The sequence below is a fragment of the Astatotilapia calliptera genome, chromosome 10, assembly GCF_964374335.1.
Source record: "Astatotilapia calliptera chromosome 10, fAstCal68.1, whole genome shotgun sequence".
Classification (NCBI taxonomy): domain Eukaryota; kingdom Metazoa; phylum Chordata; class Actinopteri; order Cichliformes; family Cichlidae; genus Astatotilapia; species Astatotilapia calliptera.
In genome coordinates this window covers 34,221,161-34,241,976 of record NC_137431.1, presented here as the reverse complement: position 1 = coordinate 34,241,976, position 20,816 = coordinate 34,221,161, and the positions used below count along the sequence as shown (strand labels likewise).

Sequence of the window (20,816 nt, the reverse complement as noted above, 5' to 3'; positions counted from 1 at the left end):
GGCTGTTGGGCGTTTTTAATGATGTCATGGGACCAATAACATGGCTGCTGGGAGGTCACTGTACTAACAGAGCGTACAACAAGCCTGAGCTCCTCGCCACCCTCTCATCTGAATATGGCCACTCCCTGCCCAGAACAACAACAACATGATGGCGGCTAAAATGCTTTCATACACAACATGCAGCTGCACTGGGACCATGTGCAGGTGAAGGTGCTCTGAGCACAGAGTCAGTAATCCAGCCCTGATGTCAGGAAGGCCTACGTGACTCTCCACATCCTGTGAGGACAGAGCAGACTACGGTTCGTTGTTAACTGATAACTATTTTTAAAGCAGAGATAAGTCCTGGGCCTTCGTGGAATCGTACGAGCTGCAGTTTGCACACGCTCAGTGCACGCCACCTCACCGAACCTGCAGGGTTGTCACTGCGTCAGTAAAGCCAGAATGAGCAGAAATATGTGGACGCCACACTGGCCGCCTGCTCAGAGTCATGGCGAAATTGCAGCAGTTCCTTTTAAAATGTTCACTCTGCAGTGTGCTCGACTTTGATCTGAACTCCACTGTGATGCAGCAGAACACACACACACACACACACACACACACACACACACACGTGTAAACCCAGCAGCAGCTGAAAGCAAAGTTTGAGAAGTTTTACCTCCATCCTGCTCGTCGTCTCTCAGCCGCCTCGCTTGTGTCGAGTATGTGTGAAAGAGAGAGAGAGCCAGCCTGCAGGTTAAATATAGAAGCAGAGTCATTTCAGAGCGAGAGAGCGAGAGAGAGAGAGCTCATGTTCTGTCACATGGTCATCACCTCGCTCTGTTTCTGATCGTCCTGCAGCTTCATGCCCATCAATTAAACCTGGTTTAATTCAGCTCATGCTCATTAACCTGACGTCTCTGAGCTCGGTCTGCACGATCGTCACATTTAAACCCGTGAAACCGCTGAGCGCTCAGAAGTGGAAGGAAGACAAACACTGTTCTCAGTTAGAGTCATTTTGTTTACAAATGAAGAACTTAAATCTTTCACAACAGAGTCGCTACGAAACACGGTTATCTGATCACATCAGCTCCGACTGCTTCCTGCACCCACTGTGTTCCAATTATTTCCTCTGTGAACATTACACAGCTGCAGCTTGATGGCTAAACCGTCTTTAAGCATTAATTACTGTTTGCAGTTTTGTCATCATTAACACTTTCTTCAACACTTTCTTTTTGTGGATTTTTTAAAAATAAAATCTGACTACAGAGATGAAGCTTTTAAAAATGCATTCCTCCTGATCGCCAGCAGGGGGCGACTGCTCTGGTTGATGGGAAAATGAGCGTTCTGCTCAGTGAACTCTCTCCGGATCACTTTATGGTCTCGCTCTCTGGCTTCAGGTCTGATGCTCCCTTTGGAGATTACGGTCCTATCAGAGTCACAGAGGAGCAGGAAGTGGAAACATTGGGTTCAAGTGGTTCTGCCTTATGATTGGCAGATAGAAAAAGGCACCAAAAAAACAGACAGTTAGCAGCTACAGCTGCCTGCATCGCCATGCACCTTTAATACAAAAAGGCCACGCCCCTAATAATGCAAACTTTACCTTTACAGTGTGTTTTCACCATTATATGGAGAAACATTCGGGGTTCTTCTCTATCTGTTGAAGGCTGTTTACCTCAGCTGTCAATGCTGCGTGATGGCTGGAGTTAATGTATGTTGAACCGTTAGAAAGTACTGCTGTTAGCTAATCTTACCATCTTTTAGCTGCTGTTAGCTGCAATTGGTTTCTGTTAGTCAAAGCTGCACTAACATTTTGGGATGCTTAGCTCAGACTGCATCAGTTTGATGGACAATATAATTACACACTAATCTGGGAGTATAAAATGTTTGTTCTATTAAACAGGCTTAAAAATTGACTGAATTTGTAACAGAATCTAAACAGTTGTTATGAAGGAGGAAATTATCTACGGACACCAAACCAGTTTCTGTATCCGGCTGTAAACATGATTATTTCTTTAAAGGTTGAACATGGCAGGCAGCTCTCGCCTCTGTACAGGATGCTGATTGGATGTTGCTGAGCAGGTTGATTAGCAGGTACCTGAGTCTGTGTGGTGCCTTCGTTCAGTCTGTGGAGCTGCTCGACCAAATGTGCTCACCTCAGGCAGCTAAAAGTCGAACTGTGGGGTCAAAGTGCAGGTGCTGGACTCAAGAAATCAGAGTGAGGTCACCAAACGTTTTGTTTACGGCTCACATTTCTGCTCTCGAGCTAAGGTTTTGTTTAGGTTTTTTTTTTTATTCACTGTTTACAATATTGAATTTCATCAATAATTTCAGCCTTTAAGAAAAGAAACACCAATAATAATGTTCCATCTCTGACTGATATTTATTCATATTTTTAGCATGTTTGTGTCAGTTTGTCGACCACAGCCTGTATTTTTGTGTAAACAGAGGAAGCTGCAGGACGTCTCCTCGGCTCTGAGAGGAAGTTGGGTCACTCGAGCAGATATTTCTTCTCTCATTTCTCCTTTTTTGTTTCAGCAGTGCTTCCTGAGCTCTTTGCATCACAAGAGAAACCCACGCCTGTGGTGAAGCTGAGGGTGGAGCAGAGAGGAAGATGCTCTGACAGGATTTTTTTCAAAGAGGACTCGTTTCCTCCTGCAGCCGCCATCCAGGCATATGAAACCATGTTTTCATGTTCAGGACGAACAACAAAGGCCTCAACATCACACTTACTACAGTGTTGTTTTCACTGCATGTCACCGTATCTTCAGACCAATCAGCTTTGGCGGTTTGAGCACTGAGACACAGGACGTGGTTGGAGGGGAGGGGTGAAGCAGACAGGAAGAAGTTTTATGAAGGAGGAGACCTTATAAGGTGAAAGAGACGCTTGCGGAAATGTGACCAAAGAGAAGTTACTCAACCTCAAAACCTCCTTCGTTACAACAGAAAGCGCAGACGTTTCAAATCCAACCCCTGAGAACACGAGGCGTTCACTGACCTGCGGCCTCCTGGTCTGCATCCGATGCACTGATGAAGAACTCGAGGTCCTCCTCAGTGAATACATGTCTGTGCAGCACTCTGGTGATCAGACTAAAGGTTAGCGAGCGCCGCGCTGTGGTAAACACAGTAAACCTGGGGTCAGTGGTGTGGATATGCTGGGAGCCCTCTGCCACACTTTTACAAACCCTCGGTAATGAAAAGAATGAATAATGAAACAGCAGAGCGTCATGACGGAGGAGGACTTCTTCTTTTAGGACGTCAAAGACGTCTTAGCTCTCTAGAACCTCCCTGAAGAAGACACCCTCTTCCTCCCACACCGCCTTCTCACCATCGACACATACACCTCTCTGCATTGAATCATTATCATCCTCCTCAGCGTCCTGTCTTCCTCCCCTCACCCCACCCGGCAGAGGGCCTTCCCTCCCTGAGCCTGGTTCTGCTGGAGTTTTCCCCTCCTACTGTCGCCCAGCGCTTAATCGTGGGACATCATCTGATTGTTTGGGTTTTCTCTGTGTTCTTGTGGAGTCTTTACCTCACAATACAAAGCGTGCGAGGTGATGAGAACTGACGAGTTGTTGGTGATGACAGCTTCAAGGCACTTCCTGTATGGAGAAACTAGTCACAGGCTTTGCTCCTATGAACGCACTGATGTTTTGGACCCTTTCTGTATCATCCTAGGTGTTGTCATGGTAACAGCTGGACGACCAATCATACAGTCTGCCAGCACAAATAAACCAAAGATTCCTGTTTCCATCTTTAATGTTAAACATTTGACTTCCATTGGGCAGAGCGTCATTTCAAGCTGCTTTCCTATTGGCTGGTTGTTAAAGGCGGTCATGCTGCCATCTTTAATCAGAACACCAACATGTCTGGCATCATTGAAGGTGGAACCTTGACCTGTGAAAACTTTCTCCCTCCAAAATCATCCGGTGGCCATTTGATGCATTTAGGAAACACCTGTAAATCGTAGCCTTTGGAAAGTCTAATGCTTCTGTACAGGCTGTGCTCTGTGCTGCCCCCTGCTGGTTAAACACTCGCCTGTCCCTCAGATCAGTGAACTGATAAGATAAGATAAGATAACCTTTATTAGTCCCACACGTGGGAAATTTGTTTTGTCACAGCAGGAAGTGGACAGTGCAAAAGTTATGAGGCAAAAATTATAAAGGGATTGATAGATTATTAAAGGTGTTTGCACTCATTTTCATGTTCTTCCACAACAATGAGAAAAAATGAAATAATCTGAAATAATAAATGTTGTTAGCAGAAAATAACCCGTTTGTATGTTATCAGTAGATAAAAGACTACATCAGGAATGATTCAAAGTTATTCTAAAGGTCATTTATGACTCCAAATTGACAACCAGCTTCATACAGACGCAGGTGTGAACGCTCCCAGAGAACCAGCAGATGTCCTTTAAGACCACAACATTTATTATTTTTGGTACATTTAAAGGCAGAAATATTCTATTCACTGAGCTGTTTACATGACTCTGTTTAGTCTGGCAGCTTCAGGCCTCCGTACAGGTGAGGCTCAGTCACTGCAGTGCTCTGGGGCATCTTCATCACAAACCACAGTCTGCCTCACAGCAGATTTTGGACTTCTGAGGCACTTTCAGAGGAAAAAACAAAACCGTGATATTTCTTTGGTAACATCGTGAAAACATGACAATAATGTCATCAACTCACAAACAGCTTTTTACACAGGATGCAGTTCCTGCAGTGAAGTCCTTCACTGCAGTAAAAGTACCACTACAACAGCATTTAAATACTCTGGGAGCCGATGTTGGTGTTAGTTTGCTGGACTGGGGCTGATGGTTGGTCTGGTCGTCCCTGTTTCGGCTCCTCCTCGTCTTTTCTTTGGTGGTATGTAAGGTCTGATCTTCGCTGTCATGCAGAGACACGATCAAACAAGGGAAACCAGCGGCAGCGTAAAGCGTTTGGGTTCCTGGCGTGATGCTCAGTAACGTCCATGTTTCTTCTTGAAGAGCTTGTTAAAGGCGTTTCTCCTTCGGCTGCCGGACGACTCGCTATCCTCGCCGGCGTCTTCCTCCGTGCCGCCCTTTCTGGTGGGAACCTGGAGCCCCGCCCCCCGGGCGCTACCTGATGAGCTGGAAGAGGTGGACGACGAGAAGACGGCGGTTCCGTCTGTAGCGTCCGATGTGATGCAGAGGGAGCGAGTGGAGCAGGCGGAGGCGAGGACGGAAGCAGAGATGCCCCTCAGCTCCCCGAGGCTGGAGCTCTTCTCTAGACCTCCTCCTCCACCTCCCATACCCAGCCTGGAGCCCGGGTCCTGCAGTGGGTGGAGCCTGGACGTCAGGAGGGAGGACTTTGAGCTGTGCTGACCTCGGGGGTCGCTGTGAGACTGCGGGAGGGCGGAGTCAGAGTCTGAGCGGTTCATGATGTCCCTGAAAGAGAAAATCAGAAACGATGGTTTGCGACTGCTGAGACTCTTCACCGAGACGCTGGTGACAGAGCGTCTCGGTGAAGCTGCAGATGATTGGTCGACTGCTCGAGCTTCTTAGCCACCATTTTTAAAAATCAGAATCCACCTCTGAGCTGCAGTTTGACAGCCATGGCTGGAATAACTGAGTACACAGACCGCTGCAGTCATGGTCGACACATCGGTGACCGCCTGCCGTAACTTAGCTGTCAGCACGACGCTGTAAACATGTGCGCTCGTGTCTGAATCGCTGCAGTCTTATTAGAAACATGGACGATGAACAGAAGAAACCGCCTCCTGCTACGTGTTCATATGTAATGACTGGTTCTCGGACTGATGGAAACGTGGCGCCGACACAGAAACGACTGACTCGTGCATTTATTACTGCAGAGCAGGAAAATAACGAGTTCGTAAAGCAGAAGCTTCGAATGAGGATGTTTTCTGTTAAGTAGAAGGTAAAGGCAAAGTTAGAGGGAAACAGCAAACCACAGAGACCCTGAAAGATACAACCGGAAAGAACATAAATGTTAATAACAGAGTAGGAAACTCTGCAGGAAACAGTGAAACATTGGGCCTCATTCATCAAAAGCTTTCTCTTTAAGCACCCCTGATCTCTTCTTACCTAAACTCTCAACCTGAACTGTTGAGGTTTGGAAGGAAACAAATTCAGAGAAAGTCCTCAAAACTCTTGGATACTAACTCTAAGAACTAAAGAACGCCCGTAGAAGATCCTAAAATTAAATTCAAAACATTTAAGAGTCTTCATCCATTTATCTGAGGTTGGGCCACGAAGGCAGCAACGTTTTCCCGGGATCGTTGGGAATAAGACACCAAACAGACATCCTGATGAATCAATCCCAACATCTAAAGGAGCAGTGGCTCCACTCAACATGTTAAAGCTTCTAAACATCTTCAACAAAAGGCGCACATACACCAGTCGAGACAATCAGCAACCTGACAACCAAAGACCACCAACTGGTGCACTGCTTGCTGGAGTAATCTCACAGCACCTTTGAGGCCAGTGTTTGAAGCAACTATGAACAAAGGGTAATAAATAATAAATAAATAAATAACAAAGGGTTCTGTTGAAGGATTATATCCATGTTTGCATCAAGAGCCTAGTGACCAGCCTTCAGCTGCAGAGGGTAGAAACACAGATCAGCCAGCTTCATGTTCTCCCACAGTTCTCTCTTTGCCATCGTCCAGTTCCCACAAAACTGATGGGACTAAACAATCCAAAGGTCCACCTCACCTCCACCTTCCAATCTGTTGTCAGTGCTTGGGGCAACAACACTCCTCCAACCCAGACGACTATTCCACCATATAAAAAAAAGAAAAAACAAAAGACAACTTAAAATCTGGAGATACTTAAGCATAACTTGGTTTCTCAAACAGAAACACGGTTCTAAAGTTCCTAAAAGGACGACCTACGCTTTGAGCTCCAGTCGATAAACGTCACAGGGCTGAATACAACAGGCAACCCCAGCATTTTCCAAAGGTGTGGACACTCTGGTCACACCAGGTGAGCTCGCAAGTCCTCAGCAAGTCCACAAACACATCGACTGGATGGCCTAACAACCTTTCCAGGGTTCAACAACTTTCAATTACTGTCGACCCTGAGCACTACTATACTTTAAACTCTGAAAGAAAGCGCTCCAGCAGGTGCTGAGGACTACACTCTGACCAAGTCGAGTGAACCACATCTGGTCCAGCAGCAGCTGCTTTTGACCAGAAATACAGACAAAGCTCCAATCTGGTCACATGTCAACTTCACAGCTTTGAACACCACCTGAGGTACATCTGAACACCTTCACCGAGTCCCCTAAACAGAAGCAGGCTGTACTTGCAGACACCTGCAACACGGCCAGAAGAACCACGAGGTTAAAGAGAAGCTTCACTGTTCTACAGCCAGGACGGCGTCCATGTGGTTCCTCCTGAACCTCCCAATACGATGGATTCCAAACTCTAATATACTTTGACAACCTTCCCTTCTTCTATCAGCTGCTCCCTTTAGGCGTCCCCACAGATCACCTGCAGGCCTGCTCACAACAGCCCTCTGCATGTCCTTCACTTTTGACCACCTGAGAATTCAAACTAAAACTTGAACTCGAACCGGCGAGTCTCATAAATTATCTCAAACCGAGCGAGGCCCACTGATTCGACTGCTTCGGTCTCGTTAGTGCATCAGGTTTGGAAAACAGTCATGCAGAGAAAAATACCGGAAGCTGCTGGAGCGACAGCGCTGCGCTTGACTTGTCACAGCGCCCCCTCCAGGCGGGAGGCTGGACGTCGCCTCCGCAGAGTGGAAATGGGAAGAACGGAGGAACAGAGCAGAAAAGTGGGCGGTGCCCTCAGCGCATGAAGAAGAGTCAGAAGGTGGAGGAGAGCAGGAGAAGGTGGGGGGGTGAGAAGAGGAGGTGGGGCTGAGGGAGGGGTGAGACAGGGCGGAGGAGAGAGAAGGGGGAGGCACAGGGGGGAACTCCAGGTGGCCAATGGAGCGGCTGCGATTCTGCCGGCCGCTGGGAGGGCGGCACGATGTGAACGGGTCACGTCCTTCCTGTGGAACCAAGCTCCGCCCTTCAACCAACCTCTGAGAGCTGAAAGTGTTCAGGGCGGGGTCTCCGATCCTCTGTCGCAGGGGCATCACACTCTGAGCTGCAGGACAAAGAGAGTGTAGAGTTACAAATGAGACTCTTATTTTGGAAACCAAAATAAATTCAGCTCACAAATAGAAGAAAGCAGTTTTAAACTAAAAAGGGTCAAAGAAAAGGCAGAAAAATGTGCTTGTATTTTGAAATTTAGCAGCCAAACCTTCAAAATAAAATCCGGTGTTTTCTTCAGCTTTCAGAACATTTTTCATGTTTCTTCTTTGAGCTCTTCTGTCGTTCAACCTGAGCTCATTTTATTTTTCTACAAGCGATTTTTTTTGTGTTTTTCAAGCTTTTGCTGCATGAACTGACGTCACAGTCCAGCCGAGTTACAAAACATCAGCTGCTATTAAAGTGGATGTTAGTGAAAGGAAGAGGCAGAAGCAGGTTATTAAAATGAAGTGAGGGCTCCGGGACTTCAGAGAAAAAGCAGAAGAACAAACTGAAGTTTGAATGTCCAACCACACGGGGAGGAAGAAGATGAGGAGGAAGAAGAGAAACACTCGACGAGGCGTTCACAGGGACACTGACCCGGTTTAATATTTTGACACAGTAACTAAAAATCATTAGTGCCAAACGTAATAAACGTACCGATTTTAAAAGAAGTTAAAAAATATTCAGATTCAAATCTGAATATTAATGTTGCCCATTTAGTAAGGCCTTATTTTTGTGCCACTATTCTGAGCGCACATAAAACAATTGCAGGTGCAAGTGTTGCATTTTGAGGAAAAATTTATTTTGAGCGAAGAAAAGCTTACTTTGAGTGAACAAACTTTATTGCTGCGTGCACAAACTGTATTTCAGCTACAATCATACCCCTATAGTTACATTCCTGCCTATAGTTACATTGTAACATCAGTTTCAGGTGGAACAGGCAGCAGCTCCCGTGTGTTATGCAGTCAAACTGTTTAATATTCTGACATTTAATCAAGGATCTAACTTCCTTGATTAAAGGAAAACTTTCTATAGTAAAATGCACTTCAAAGAAAAAGAATCTGTGTTCATGTGAACGTCTTTGCACGACTGATCAATACCTCTGTGTCTGATTGAAAAAGATTATTCAGACTTTGCAGGAATGAAGAAAAATTATTCTGAATTTTTCCTCTGATCAAGTTTCCTTTGAAATGCTTTAAAGGATCTTAAATGTGTTTTAGGTGCTGATTGGTTGGGTTTGTACAGAGGTATGAACCAATCAGAAGAGAGGAAGGCTAAGGAAGGGGTGAGGCCAACCGGATTGTTTCCACGCTGACTGGGTGTCTGCGATGCCACTCAGGGGCCAGAGGTCGCTGACTCGCCGGTCCATCTGCCACGCTGCGTCTGGAAGGAGCCAATCAAGAGACGGCAAGAAAATAAGACCAATCAGAGGAGGAGGCGGAGACAGAGAGGGGACCACAGGTGAGCTGAGAGAAGGTAAGTAATGATTAACTCTGAAGTTTAGGGTTTGTGTTTTTGTTGCATCATGTGACTCTGAAGAAGAAGAAGAGTTGAAGGAAAGTTCCACTGTTCTTAATTCAGGACTTCACCTTAAGATTTCATTCTAACGAAATGATCAGAGAGCAAAAGTGTATGAATCAGAACATCCAAATCTTTGTTCTGAGTGTAGAGATCAGCTGATCTGCAAAAGGCAGCAGGTTAAGAGCCATCAAAGTGATCCTGAGTTAGCTTAACTAAGCTAACTCAGGATCACAGCCGACTTTCCAACTGCTAGTTAAACTGACTCAGGGTTACTGTGATGACGTCACAGAGCAGACTTACACTGCAGCGTCCCCGGAGAAAGGATGTCCTCGTCCATGTCATCTAGGTCATCAGAAAGGAGAAGGTGCTGAGGGGTCGGAGGTCGCAGCCCGAGGAAGGACGGGTCCAGGTTGAGGGCGGTGGCTAGCGCACCGAGGCCTGGATTGGTGACCAAACAGAAGCCCGTCAGAGACTCGATCTGCTGCCAGCGGTGCAGCTTCTCCCGCAGCGCCGCTGTCACCTCAGCCAGGGCCTGTCTGAGGAGGAAGAGAAGCAAAATAAGCTACCTGTGCAGGTAACACAGGTGCGCGTGTAACAGGACGCATCAGCAAATATATGTCCCACAGAGTGAGCACAGAGGAAAGAAACAGGAATATTTATACAGAAAGAATAGTTCAGGGACTCCACAGTCACCTGTCCATCAAGCAGGCCACGCCCCTCCAAATGCCAATTCTAAGCCTTAATTTAATTTAAAACAGGTTATTTAGAAAAATAATCTACATAGACCAAACAGTTTGTGTATCAGGCTGCAAGCATGTTTGTTTCTGCTGTAAAGTTTAACATGGGAGTCTATGAGCACCGACTCACTGCTGCCTCCGCTGGACATCAGAGGAACTGCAGGCTTTGCGCTTACTCACTTGGCGGAGAGGATCTTGTGATCGACGTCATCCAGCGAGGAGCTGTGAGCCACGTGAAACGTGCCGAACAGAGAACTCCTCTTCTTCTTGATCTTCTCTGCCTGAAACACCAGCCTCATCATCATCATCATCAATGTTAGTGTGTGTTTTTTCTCACCGTAATGGTAAACCAATATCAGAATATATCGATTCTGTGCAGTTTACGGTGCTGCTCCTACAAATCTATAAATCTTAGCTCAAATCTCATGACAGCGTCTTCATCATGTGTGCTTTAGCTTGTTTATCTCACAGTCAGGATAACATCAAAATGACAAAATGTAGAAAAGATGAGGATCCCGATATGGTTCCTGTATCATGTGTGAGGTGCGTTCAAGGCCATCTCCCCATGGAAGTCCCGCTCTGACCTCTTCCAGAGTCTCAACAGTGACCCTCAGCTTGAATATTTGACATCAACTCTTTATCAGTCAGGACTTCCACAGTAGTCACCTCAGCTCCCGTTTAGGAAAGAAAGCTAAATGCATGTTGTAAACTGTTGGCTCAATCCCGGATAAGCCCCCAACTATTTTTAACTAATAACTAATTAACTATAACTATTTTCCAGGAAGTATTTGAGGATAATGAAGGATTTTGCTGCAGGAAACACACTGTCAAACCAGACTAAAGAGCCTGGACGACTTCCGCTTTCAGCTCTCATAGTGCGTCTAAACCAAACATGATACAAAATTTTGGTTCGTATTACACTCGTAAATATCCACTTTCAGACTTATTAAAGTCCTGCGTTTCTGCTCAGGCCCTGTTTCTGTATAAAACGAAATTTGGACGAGTCAGCTCCAGCTTTTCTTGAAAGGCATCAGTGGGCTTGACCGCTTCCCTCATGCATCAGGATGTCCCCGTCTCTCCCTGACTGATGAACTCACCATGAACGACCCAGAGGACACCAACAGGTTTGTCAGGTTTGGACACTTGCTGACTAAGAATTTGATGTTTGCAGGACATCAGAGCAGGTCTTCCAGACAGATCTGAAAGTAGAAGCAGCTCCAGAGGTCCTGGAGACGACCTTGAAGGGGCTCAGGGATGGTTTTTGCTTTCTGGAAAGTTGCTTTTTGGCCATTTTCCACAGCAGGAAGTGTCCCTGAGAGACGTCCATCAGAGAAACGTTAAATTTAAGCCAATTATCTTTGCTTCACTCACCCCCTCTCTGGCCTGTAGCAGCTGCCGCTCAGCGCTCTGTTTCTTGATGTTGTAATACTGAACTTCGATTTCGTGCGTCAGCTGCAGCCACTTCTGCAGCGCCTCCGGCGGGGTCCAGTGGACTCGTGACTCCAGCTCCCGCTCTGCCTTTTTCAGCACCTTGCGGACCTGCGGTGAACACAGAACAAAGATGAGCCGATGAATTGATGGAGGGACGGACGGGCGGTGTTTTAAACGGCCCCACCTGCTCCAGCTCCTCCTCGGCATATTTCTGCCGGCTCCGCTCGTTCTTGTTTCCCTCTCGCAGCTCACGAAGCCGCAGAGCTTCCTCCTTGGCCGAGTTGATCTCGTTCCTCAGCTCCTCCTCCACCTTCACCTTCTCCACCTGGACGCAGCGCTGCTCCTCTTGAGCCTGCTGCAGCCTGCCATGAAAAAACAACGAGAGCAGCAACACGTCGGGTTAAAACGGCGTCACCACTTTCCACCCGTGTCCCATTTCCACAGAGTCAAAGACATTTACGGAGATGAGCGTTCGAGTGATGTTTAAGAATCGTCAAAACACGCCAACCTGAAAGGCTCAGCTGAGGTTAGCTGGCTTCTCATGCAACGACAACACGTTCTGGATCAGATTCAGATCTGGGAGTTTGCAAAACATTAATTTAATAATAATGATACTTGTGGCTATGCTGTGGGACAGGAGCTCCAGCAGATTGGAAAACTCACAGGCTGTCACCAAACTGCTCCTGGATCAGTGGAAGAAGTTGGACTTTGACGATGTTCTCAGTGTGTCGAGCCCACAAACTGAGGGCAGCCTGCAGCTGTGAGGAGCTGGAGCAGAGGCTCTGATGAAGGGTAACTTTGATGGTCCCTCACAGAAATGGCAAAAATCCCAAATAAAAACTGAAGAAACTGAAACTTCATGTCTGCATGTCGCAGATTTGCTGAAGCTCACATCTGACTCTCCTCACGGCCCCACAGCCACGTCGTTATGAAGGAGATCAGCATTTCCTGTTAGCACAGGAAGTGAGGTCAGCAGGTTCAGAGCGCTGAACTTTTAGAATGAAACTGTTTTTATTCCTACTCTACTATTTCCTAACCGACCCATTTCCTTATTGACTTTTATTGATGATTAACCTGTGGAATTTCTTACTCATTTTACTGTTTAGTCATAAAAAAAATAAATAGAATCTGGAAAATGTTCACAATTAAGAAGCTTGACTTCCTGTCATGTGACTGATGACTTCCGCATGCCAGCGCAGCAACACAAAGAAGCTGCTGGCCTTCAGTTATCACTGATGGCAGCAGGAGGCGCTGTTCTTCCACCTGAGGAGACGTGTGTGTGTGTGTGTGTGTGTGTGTGTGTGTGTGTGTTGGGGGGGGGGGCTATTTTTGGAGAGAGGACAAACAGACAGCAGCTGGGGGATTTCAGACAGGAAACAGAGCCGATGCTTCAATTGATCCCAGCAGATCAGCTGAGTGTGTAAAAGTAGCAACAACAGTAATAACAGCTGTGTGTGTTTTAACTCCTGGTATAAGCTCACACAGGAGCAGTGAGGATAATGACAGTGTGAGTGTGCTCTGAAGCCCCTTCTGAGAAGCAATCAGAGACAGGGGGGAGGAAGAACTCCTCTTTAACACGAACAGCAGAACCAGGATCAAGGAGGAGCAGCTGCATGTTGGAGGGCGTGGGGTTGGCTGTGCTTCACAGCCCCCCCGGCTCTATGAGAGACTGTGCGAGTCGTCCACTAGTGAGACTAGTGAGAGCACACAGTGAGCAGGAGCAACGTCACCGAGAACCACGGCCAGCGAACGCGTCGCTGCATCCACACAGGAAGCTCGTCTGTCTCGTGAAGAAGGTCCAGACCTGCAAACATCTGGAGCTTTATAAGGAACAGCTGGAGTCTGCAGCGTGTGGAGAGCAGCTGACTTTATAAAACAAACACACGATCACTATCAAGATAACTGCTTGCTGCCATGGCAACGCTATCACTTTGATCTGCAATGTGATCGCTGTTACAGCGTGTGTGTGTGTGTGTGTGTGTGCGTGCGCAGAGTGAGCTGCTGGGCACTCATGCCCATAAAAGGACTTCAGACAGGACACCTCTGCAGAGGCTGTCCACACACACACACACACACACACACACACACACACACACACACACACACACACACACACACACACACACACACACAGGTTGCTTCCTTGTGCTGTCACAGTTATAATAAAACGAGCTGCTCTGTTTTTTCTCTGGACTTTTTTAAACAACCTGCCAAAACACAGAGCCACTGCTGGGGGCGTGGCCTGTTTGATGACAGGCTGCAGCTGCTAGCTGCGTGCTAGTTCACCTCTGGTCCTCTGGGCCGTCTTTGTGCTGTCAAATAAACCCATAACGTGGCTGCTGTTCAGTTAACGGTTTAGAGCAGGGGTGTCCAACTGCAGGCCTCGAGGGCCGGTGTCCTGCAGGGTTTAGATGTGTCCTTGATCCAACACAGCTGATTTAAAGGGCTAAATGAAAACATGTCTTGACGTTCTCCAGAGGCCTGGTAATGAACTAATCATGTGATTCAGGAGTGCTGACCCAGGGTGAGATCTAAAACCTGCAGGACACCGGCCCCCGAGGCCTGCAGTTGGACACCCCTGGTTTAGAGGAAGGATTTTAATTGGATGTTACAGGTCAGCAGGTACCTGCGTACAGTCTGTAACTCCACCCTCTTGTCACAACCCCCCCCCCCCCCCCCCCCAAAAAACACAACATGGTGGCTAAAATGCTAATGTTGCCTGCTACCATCTTTTATATACAGTCTATAGACCATCAGCTGAGTGTGGGCGTGGTGCTGGAGGACGTACTTCTCCTGCAGGTCGAGCAGGCTTTGCTCCGCCCTCTGCAGGCTCTCCAGGTCCTTCACCAGCTTCCCCAGGTCGTCTCTGGACTTCCGGGTCTGGGCGTAGGCGAACCAGCAGCCGCCAAGCGCCATCAGGATGGACAGACCCAGCACCAGGTCCTTCCAGCGGCTCTGCTGGCCTGCAGACACACAGACATTACACACCAGCAGCACGCGCAGAAACACGCGCACATGCACACGTTGGTGCACACACACCTGGCGGCGGCCCGAACAGCACGATGTCGAGAGCTTTGAGCTGCAGCTTCTGAGCGTGACTCCGGTCTAAAATCTTCAGCACGGACACGGTCAGGGTCGCGTTCTTCACCGCCAACCTGCAGGAAGTGGAAACACACAGCAGACACACACATCGCGCTCTGAATGTTTACACTAAAACGTGCTGAACTTTGTGACCTCGCAGCTGAGGACGGGTCAGGATCAGTGTCTCCGTGTTACTGCTGACTCACGGCGAGCGTCTGTGTTAAATAAAGATCGTCGTGGTTACCTGGGCAGCGCTTGGCCGTCCAGCTGGTGTCTCCTGAAGCTTTCTCTGTACTGAGGCAGCTCGACGCTGGCAAGCCAGTCCTCCACCCGCTGCACCGTCCAGTTGTAGACTGAAAACACAGTAAACACACCTGAAGCAGCCGGCATGTGTAAACAAACAGGAAACTGTCAGCGTCGCCGAGTGATGGCGGCTTTAACTCCAGCCTCTCCTCCAAAAATAGAGTTTGACAAACGTTGTGTTTTTGTTGCTGACAAACTGAGCAGGAAGTCGAGGCAGCATTTTTCCCCTCATCGTTTCCTGTCTGCCTTCACACCTGCTGATTTTAACTGCAGCTTTTATTTTGATGGGGTCAGACAGGGAAGTACACCGCACATCTTTAACTGGCGCGTGTGCTGGTGTGCGCGTGTGCTCGAGCCTGGTTGGAGGGGAGGTGATGGTGCTCCTTCGCTCACACCCACCTTCGGAGCCCTTCCAGGCGTTCCACATGTCCTCCACGCTGATGTGGGCGTCGGCTCGGTGGAAGCTGCTGTGTTTGGCTTTGGGGTTGTGATCCTTCAGATCCTCCCTGAGAAACTGAGAGCAGCTCACAGTTAGAGTCTGAGCCCGCGTGCACGCGTGAAGCTTTCGGAGCCTCGTGTCTCACCTCGTCCGTCTCGGTCGCGTCCACCGTGCCGTCGGCGTCGTCGTCCATCAGCTTGTGGATGCTGCGGATCGCCTCGAAGCTCAGCAGAGAGTTCTCGTCCTCGCAGAGCTGCTGGTCTATCGCGCACAGATCTACGAGAGGAAACATCCGTCACTGAGTCACAGCCGGGACAATCCCCGCCCACCGTGCGTGCTGTTGCGGTGGTCAGAGGTCATCGGGGGTCAAACACAACATCGAGTGACACTTTATTAAAATGAGCCTGTAAAAACGTTTCCCTCCATCTTTGCAGGCACACAACGTCTCTGACTGACCTCCTGCTGCTCAGGTATCATCCACGTGTGACTTCCTGTCCTGGTTTCAGTTCAGCTCTAGAGTGACCACGCCACACGCAGCCAGAGACAGCTGCACGAAGAGTAAACACTCATCGCTCGCACCTGCCATCTTTGTTTGGGTCACAGAACGGAGACGCGTCCCGCAGGAAGTTATTTTAGGTCTGCCTTTAAATCTACTTTCAGTCTTTCTGTAACAGTTTCAGGCTCTGTGGCTGTTTCATCTCCGTCTGTGATTCATTATTCTTTCTGTTTCCACCAAACAACATCACACAACAACTCATGTTCACATGAACGACGACTACGAGGAAGTAGGGAGCAACTGAAAGTGCCACACTCACTTCCTGTTAGCCTCTGCTAGCAGCTAGCGTCTGATCGTCACCAAACATGACAGCAGTGAAAAGTTCATGACTGCATTTGGTCATTTCAGCCTCCGAGAGTCTGTGTGTTTGTCAGTGTGTGTGTGTGTGTGTGTGTGTGTCAGTGTGTGTGTGTGTGTGTGTCTGTGTGTGTGTGTGTGTCTGTGTGTGTGTGTGTGTCTGTGTGTGTCAGTGTGTGTGTGTGTGTCTGTGTGTGTGTGTGTGTGTGTCAGTGTGTGTGTGTGTGTGTGTCAGTGTGTGTGTGTGTGTCAGTGTGTGTGTGTCTGTGTGTGTGTGTGTGTCTGTGTGTGTGTGTCTGTGTGTGTGTGTCAGTGTGTGTGTGTGTGTGTGTGTCAGTGTGTGTGTGTGTCTGTGTGTGTGTGTGTGTGTGTGTGTGTGTGTCAGTGTGTGTCTGTGTGTGTGTCTGTGTGTGCGTGTCTGTGTGTGTGTGTGTCTGTGTCTGTGTGTGTGTGTGTGTGTCTGTGTGTGTCAGTGTGTGTGTGTGTGTGTCAGTGTGTGTGTGTGTGTGTGTGTGTCAGTGTGTGTGTGTGTGTGTGTCAGTGTGTGTCTGTGTGTGTGTGTGTGTCCCCTCATCTTTGTGAGGACCGAAATCTGCATTTTACTATACTTGTGAGAACCAACAGTCACTTGTGAGGACACACACACGCACACACACAGACACACAAGCTCAGGTTTTCTGTCATTAGCAGTGACACCACAGAAGAAGACCGGGACGAGGTGAAGAGCGCCGGCGTCTGAGGCTTAAGACGAGCAGCTGTGAGGACGGAAATACTCGGATGACTGGGAATAATGAGGATGGAGGTCGAGTCAAAGTTACACAGTCACTACACTTCCCATCATGCATCCTGCACAGCTTCTGCAAACGCATTAAGTGTAACAGCTGCCTTATTACCACCATCACTGCCTGTGGAGCTGAAACACCTTCAGGCTCTCAGTTTTCTCATAGGACCGGAGCACGTTCTCCTCCATCCTCACCATCTCTACTTCCTGTCCGCGATCAGGCTGTGGGCGGAGCCTATCTGTCACCCTGCTTCCTTTGACACTGTTAGCTTGTCATTTTCAGGAAGCTGTGGTGAGCTGCCAACGGCTAGCTCCCACGCTATCAGTGCTGCACAGCTCTGAGACAACGCGCACACACACACACACACACACACACACCGTCTTGCTGTTTGGTTCCTATGAAGAACACCCACAAACACGCTGACCGCACACAGGAAGTGCCGCCGTCTTTGGCAACAATAGCTGAGCGTCACGTCACCTCTGTCAGCCCGTGAAATAACTCTCGCCTCTTCGTGTTGTCCTGAAACACTGACTGCAGCGTGCTGGCTTGTCTCAGCATGCCGGAGACGGCTCTGAATAACTGCCAATGCTTGATGAAGACATCTCATACTACGATGACAGAACGCCGCTGCTTTACATGACCAACGGAAGAGCGAGCAGCAGATCATCGTTTGTCCTCTGGTCAGACTAGACATGACCCTCGGAGAAAACTTCAACCACTGACACGTCAAACTCCACAAGCAGTTGTTTAAATGGAGGGGGCTTATTCTGCTTGTTACCAGGCCTGTTCTCAGATCTGTAGATCTGCTGTCTGAAACTGGCTGCTTTAGCTCCCGTCTCTTTAAGGCACCCCTCCTTAAAAGCCCACATTCTTATGATTGGCCTGATCCTGAAAACCTGCAGAGGGGCAGGTCCAGACTGCTTATAAAAGATGGACGTAGCTTTCACATCTGAAAATTGAAGCCAGTTTTTCAGTGTCTGCAAGCTTTCTAATGTCCAGCAAGGGGGTGACCCTAAAAGAGAAGTCTTGATTGGAAGTCCATGAGCCAATAGCCTTGAGCTCAGGAAACACCTCATGAGTTTCAGGTCATGTAAGCACAAAAAAACTGATTTGGGTTCAGTTAGCATTTTGAACTAACCTTAGCAAAACAGGTAGCAATGTAGCAGCAAAGGTAACCTTGCTGGGTATCAAGCAATTTTCTCGCATTAGCCAGTAAGCTAGCATTAGTTAGTATGACCTGGAAAAAAACAGGTGTTATTTAATGAAGCCCTGGTCAGTTAGGACAGGAGTCGACTCATGGACGGATTATTAGCCATCTTTATTCTAGCTAATGTTAGCTACACTAGCATGCTTGCTAACCCAGTCATATTAACCCTTGTGTTGTCCTCAGGTCAAATGACCCCAGGTGTATGGGAATCCAGAGGACATTACAAGGGTTAAAAGCTACCTGATGTAATAAACGTACTGTCCTGAGTAGATAAGGTAGGCTAATTCATCCAAAATCTCTAGTATAGTCAGCTACGAGTTTTAAGTGGAATAGCGATCTAACAGCTAGCTATCTAACCTCACCATGATGTTACTTGTATTAAAATCATCAAACAATGTTAATTTTCTCCAGCAAAGATGTACAACTAACATTTACTCTCTACGATAACGGCTAACATGATTAACAAGTAGTTAGCAAGCTAATTATAACGGACTGGGAATGATTCAGGATTTTTCTGCCATCACGATGACTTCTAGCATAATTAATAACAGTATTTTGAGCCACTTTAATTTAAAATGAATGTAATCTACAACATCCTAAGATGGTACAGGAAGTCTTTTAATTTGACAAGTAATCAGGATCCCCGGTTTGTTTAAAAAATAAAGGTTTGTTTTGTAAACAGTTAAATAAGAGGTGGCTGACATCATTCATATACACATGAACATAAGAGTGCTTCATACCTGAGGTTGTGTCGCTGGTGGACACCACATGATGATGATGCTGCTCTGGGTGGGCGTGGTCACTGCTTCTATCCAATCCATGATGAGCCTCAACACGCATGCTCAGCAGACACACACCTGCCAGCCACACACACACACACGCCATATCTGAGGAGGAAGCAGAAGAAGCCTTTCAGAATAAAAACTGAAACGCGTGGTTGAGTATGAGCCGCTGACAGGTGAGTGGATGGTGCATGTTCATCATGGATCGATCTGTAAACTAACGAGTCTCCAGCAGCTGCTGTCCCGGGGTGCGAAGACACGAGCGCTTTCGGGAAACACCTGTTCATGCAGATAATCAGTCCCTCAGCCAATCAGCTGCACCACAATGAAATGTTCTGAAAGCTGACATTGTCTCGTCAAACAGCACCACACTGCCTGTGAACACACACTTAGCAAACAACACCAGACTTCATTCAAACTGTGTTCACGTTAGATTTTATTCTGAAACTCCCAATCTTTGTATTTTAGGAGAACAGCACTGAGTGGGAAACTGACAATTTGGCTAATTTAGGACTGCGTTTATTCAAGTGAACTTCTTACTTTCTGGTTCTATTTTCATCAAACAAAAACACTGTACATACACACTGAGGGCTGGTTTCCCACACATTCATTATTATATAATACTATATATAATAATACACATCTGCTCAAATACAACCAGACCAGACTCCATTCAAATTTCGGCCACTTTTAGAAGATTTATCTGGCTGTGGTTTGGCAGCTAAAACGGAGCACACGAGGCTGTTTTAGGTGAAGCCTGGTTTGTGCTTCTCCCGTGAGGACTGGGATTATTGATCTGATCGTTTTACGCACAAAGCTGAGTTTGATTAAGGAGGAGGCGTTCACGGCCCGGTGCTCATCTCTCTCAGCTGAGCTAGTCTTTTTCGCCGCGTTTTAAACACAGCAGCACGTGACCCCATCGCTGATCTATCGATACTTTGCCGCTTCAGCAATCACATGCTGCTTCCCGCGAGAACTTTAATTAACGTTTGTTTAAAAGGGTCAGAGGTCACACAGCTGTTCGGTTTCCCACCCGCTCGGTTTAAACCCCGAAAGTTTCACAAACAACTAAAATCAGCTGAAAGTGAACGCCACGCACCTCTAACACATCGATCCCATCTGATCAGCTGTGATCGATCCGGACAGAGAGAATCACGCAGCCTGCTCCGCACTCCTCCACCCTCCGACTCCAACTCCACAAACTGCAGTTGCTGAGAGCACGAAGATATCCGCCTGTGCCGCGTTCACGGACCCACAGAGAGCTCCGAATTCAAAAACCTCAGGATATACATATATTTTTTAAATCAAAAGGCAGCGCCCAGTTGCTTCTGCAGGGTGACAGCGCCACTCTGAGGTCAGTCAGAGGAAGTGCAGCTCGCCCAGCGGTCACATCAGTGCTGACAGGAAGCGTAACCTCGAAATAACGCGTCACCAGAACACCAGAAATGAAAGCAGACTCCGCCAAAGTGCTGAATATACAAGTGAGACCAAAGAAGAAGAGGGTTCATCTCCGTCTCCCTGTCAGCTTCACCTGCAGCTTTTTGGCCAATCAGATCCCAGAAAACAGCCTCACGCTTCCTGAGAGGTCAAAGTGCAACCTGTTTCACTGCTGACACTTCACTAGTATCACCAGCCTGGAGCTGCTTTCAGCCTTCATGGATTCAAGGAGCTGCTGGAGGTCAG

General features: G+C 47.7%; 2 protein-coding genes across 4 annotated transcripts in view; both read right to left on the bottom strand.

Moving 5' to 3' along the window:
- Positions 1 to 963, bottom strand: part of dub (duboraya) — an 8,692-nt gene extending 7,729 nt beyond the window's left edge. The window contains exons 1-2 of the mRNA XM_026183017.2: positions 811 to 963; positions 656 to 726 (exon numbers count right to left, since the gene is read on the bottom strand). Of these exons, the coding sequence (XP_026038802.1) occupies positions 656 to 661 (6 nt within the window). The 5' untranslated portion in view covers positions 662 to 726; positions 811 to 963. The remainder of the gene's footprint in view (positions 1 to 655; positions 727 to 810) is intronic.
- Positions 964 to 4,385: 3,422 nt separating this feature from the next.
- LOC113030488 (stromal interaction molecule 1) lies at positions 4,386 to 20,663 on the bottom strand. 3 transcript variants are annotated; one of them, XM_026181991.2, is made up of 14 exons: positions 20,233 to 20,663; positions 19,092 to 19,238; positions 15,655 to 15,785; positions 15,470 to 15,584; positions 15,012 to 15,120; positions 14,726 to 14,841; positions 14,475 to 14,649; positions 11,871 to 12,048; positions 11,627 to 11,794; positions 10,436 to 10,536; positions 9,819 to 10,054; positions 9,294 to 9,380; positions 8,004 to 8,070; positions 4,386 to 5,380 (listed from the first exon to the last, which is right to left on the bottom strand). In XM_026181991.2, the coding sequence occupies exons 2-14, from the start codon at positions 19,234 to 19,236 to the stop codon at positions 4,933 to 4,935; spliced, it is 2,076 nt and encodes a 691-aa protein (XP_026037776.2). In that variant the 5' UTR covers positions 19,237 to 19,238; positions 20,233 to 20,663; the 3' UTR covers positions 4,386 to 4,932. The 3 variants fall into 3 exon arrangements, with proteins under 3 accessions (XP_026037776.2, XP_026037777.2, XP_080163751.1); XM_026181992.2 differs by lacking the exon at positions 9,294 to 9,380; XM_080307625.1 differs by lacking the exons at positions 19,092 to 19,238; positions 20,233 to 20,663 and adding an exon at positions 15,966 to 16,120.
- Positions 20,664 to 20,816: the final 153 nt, after the last annotated feature.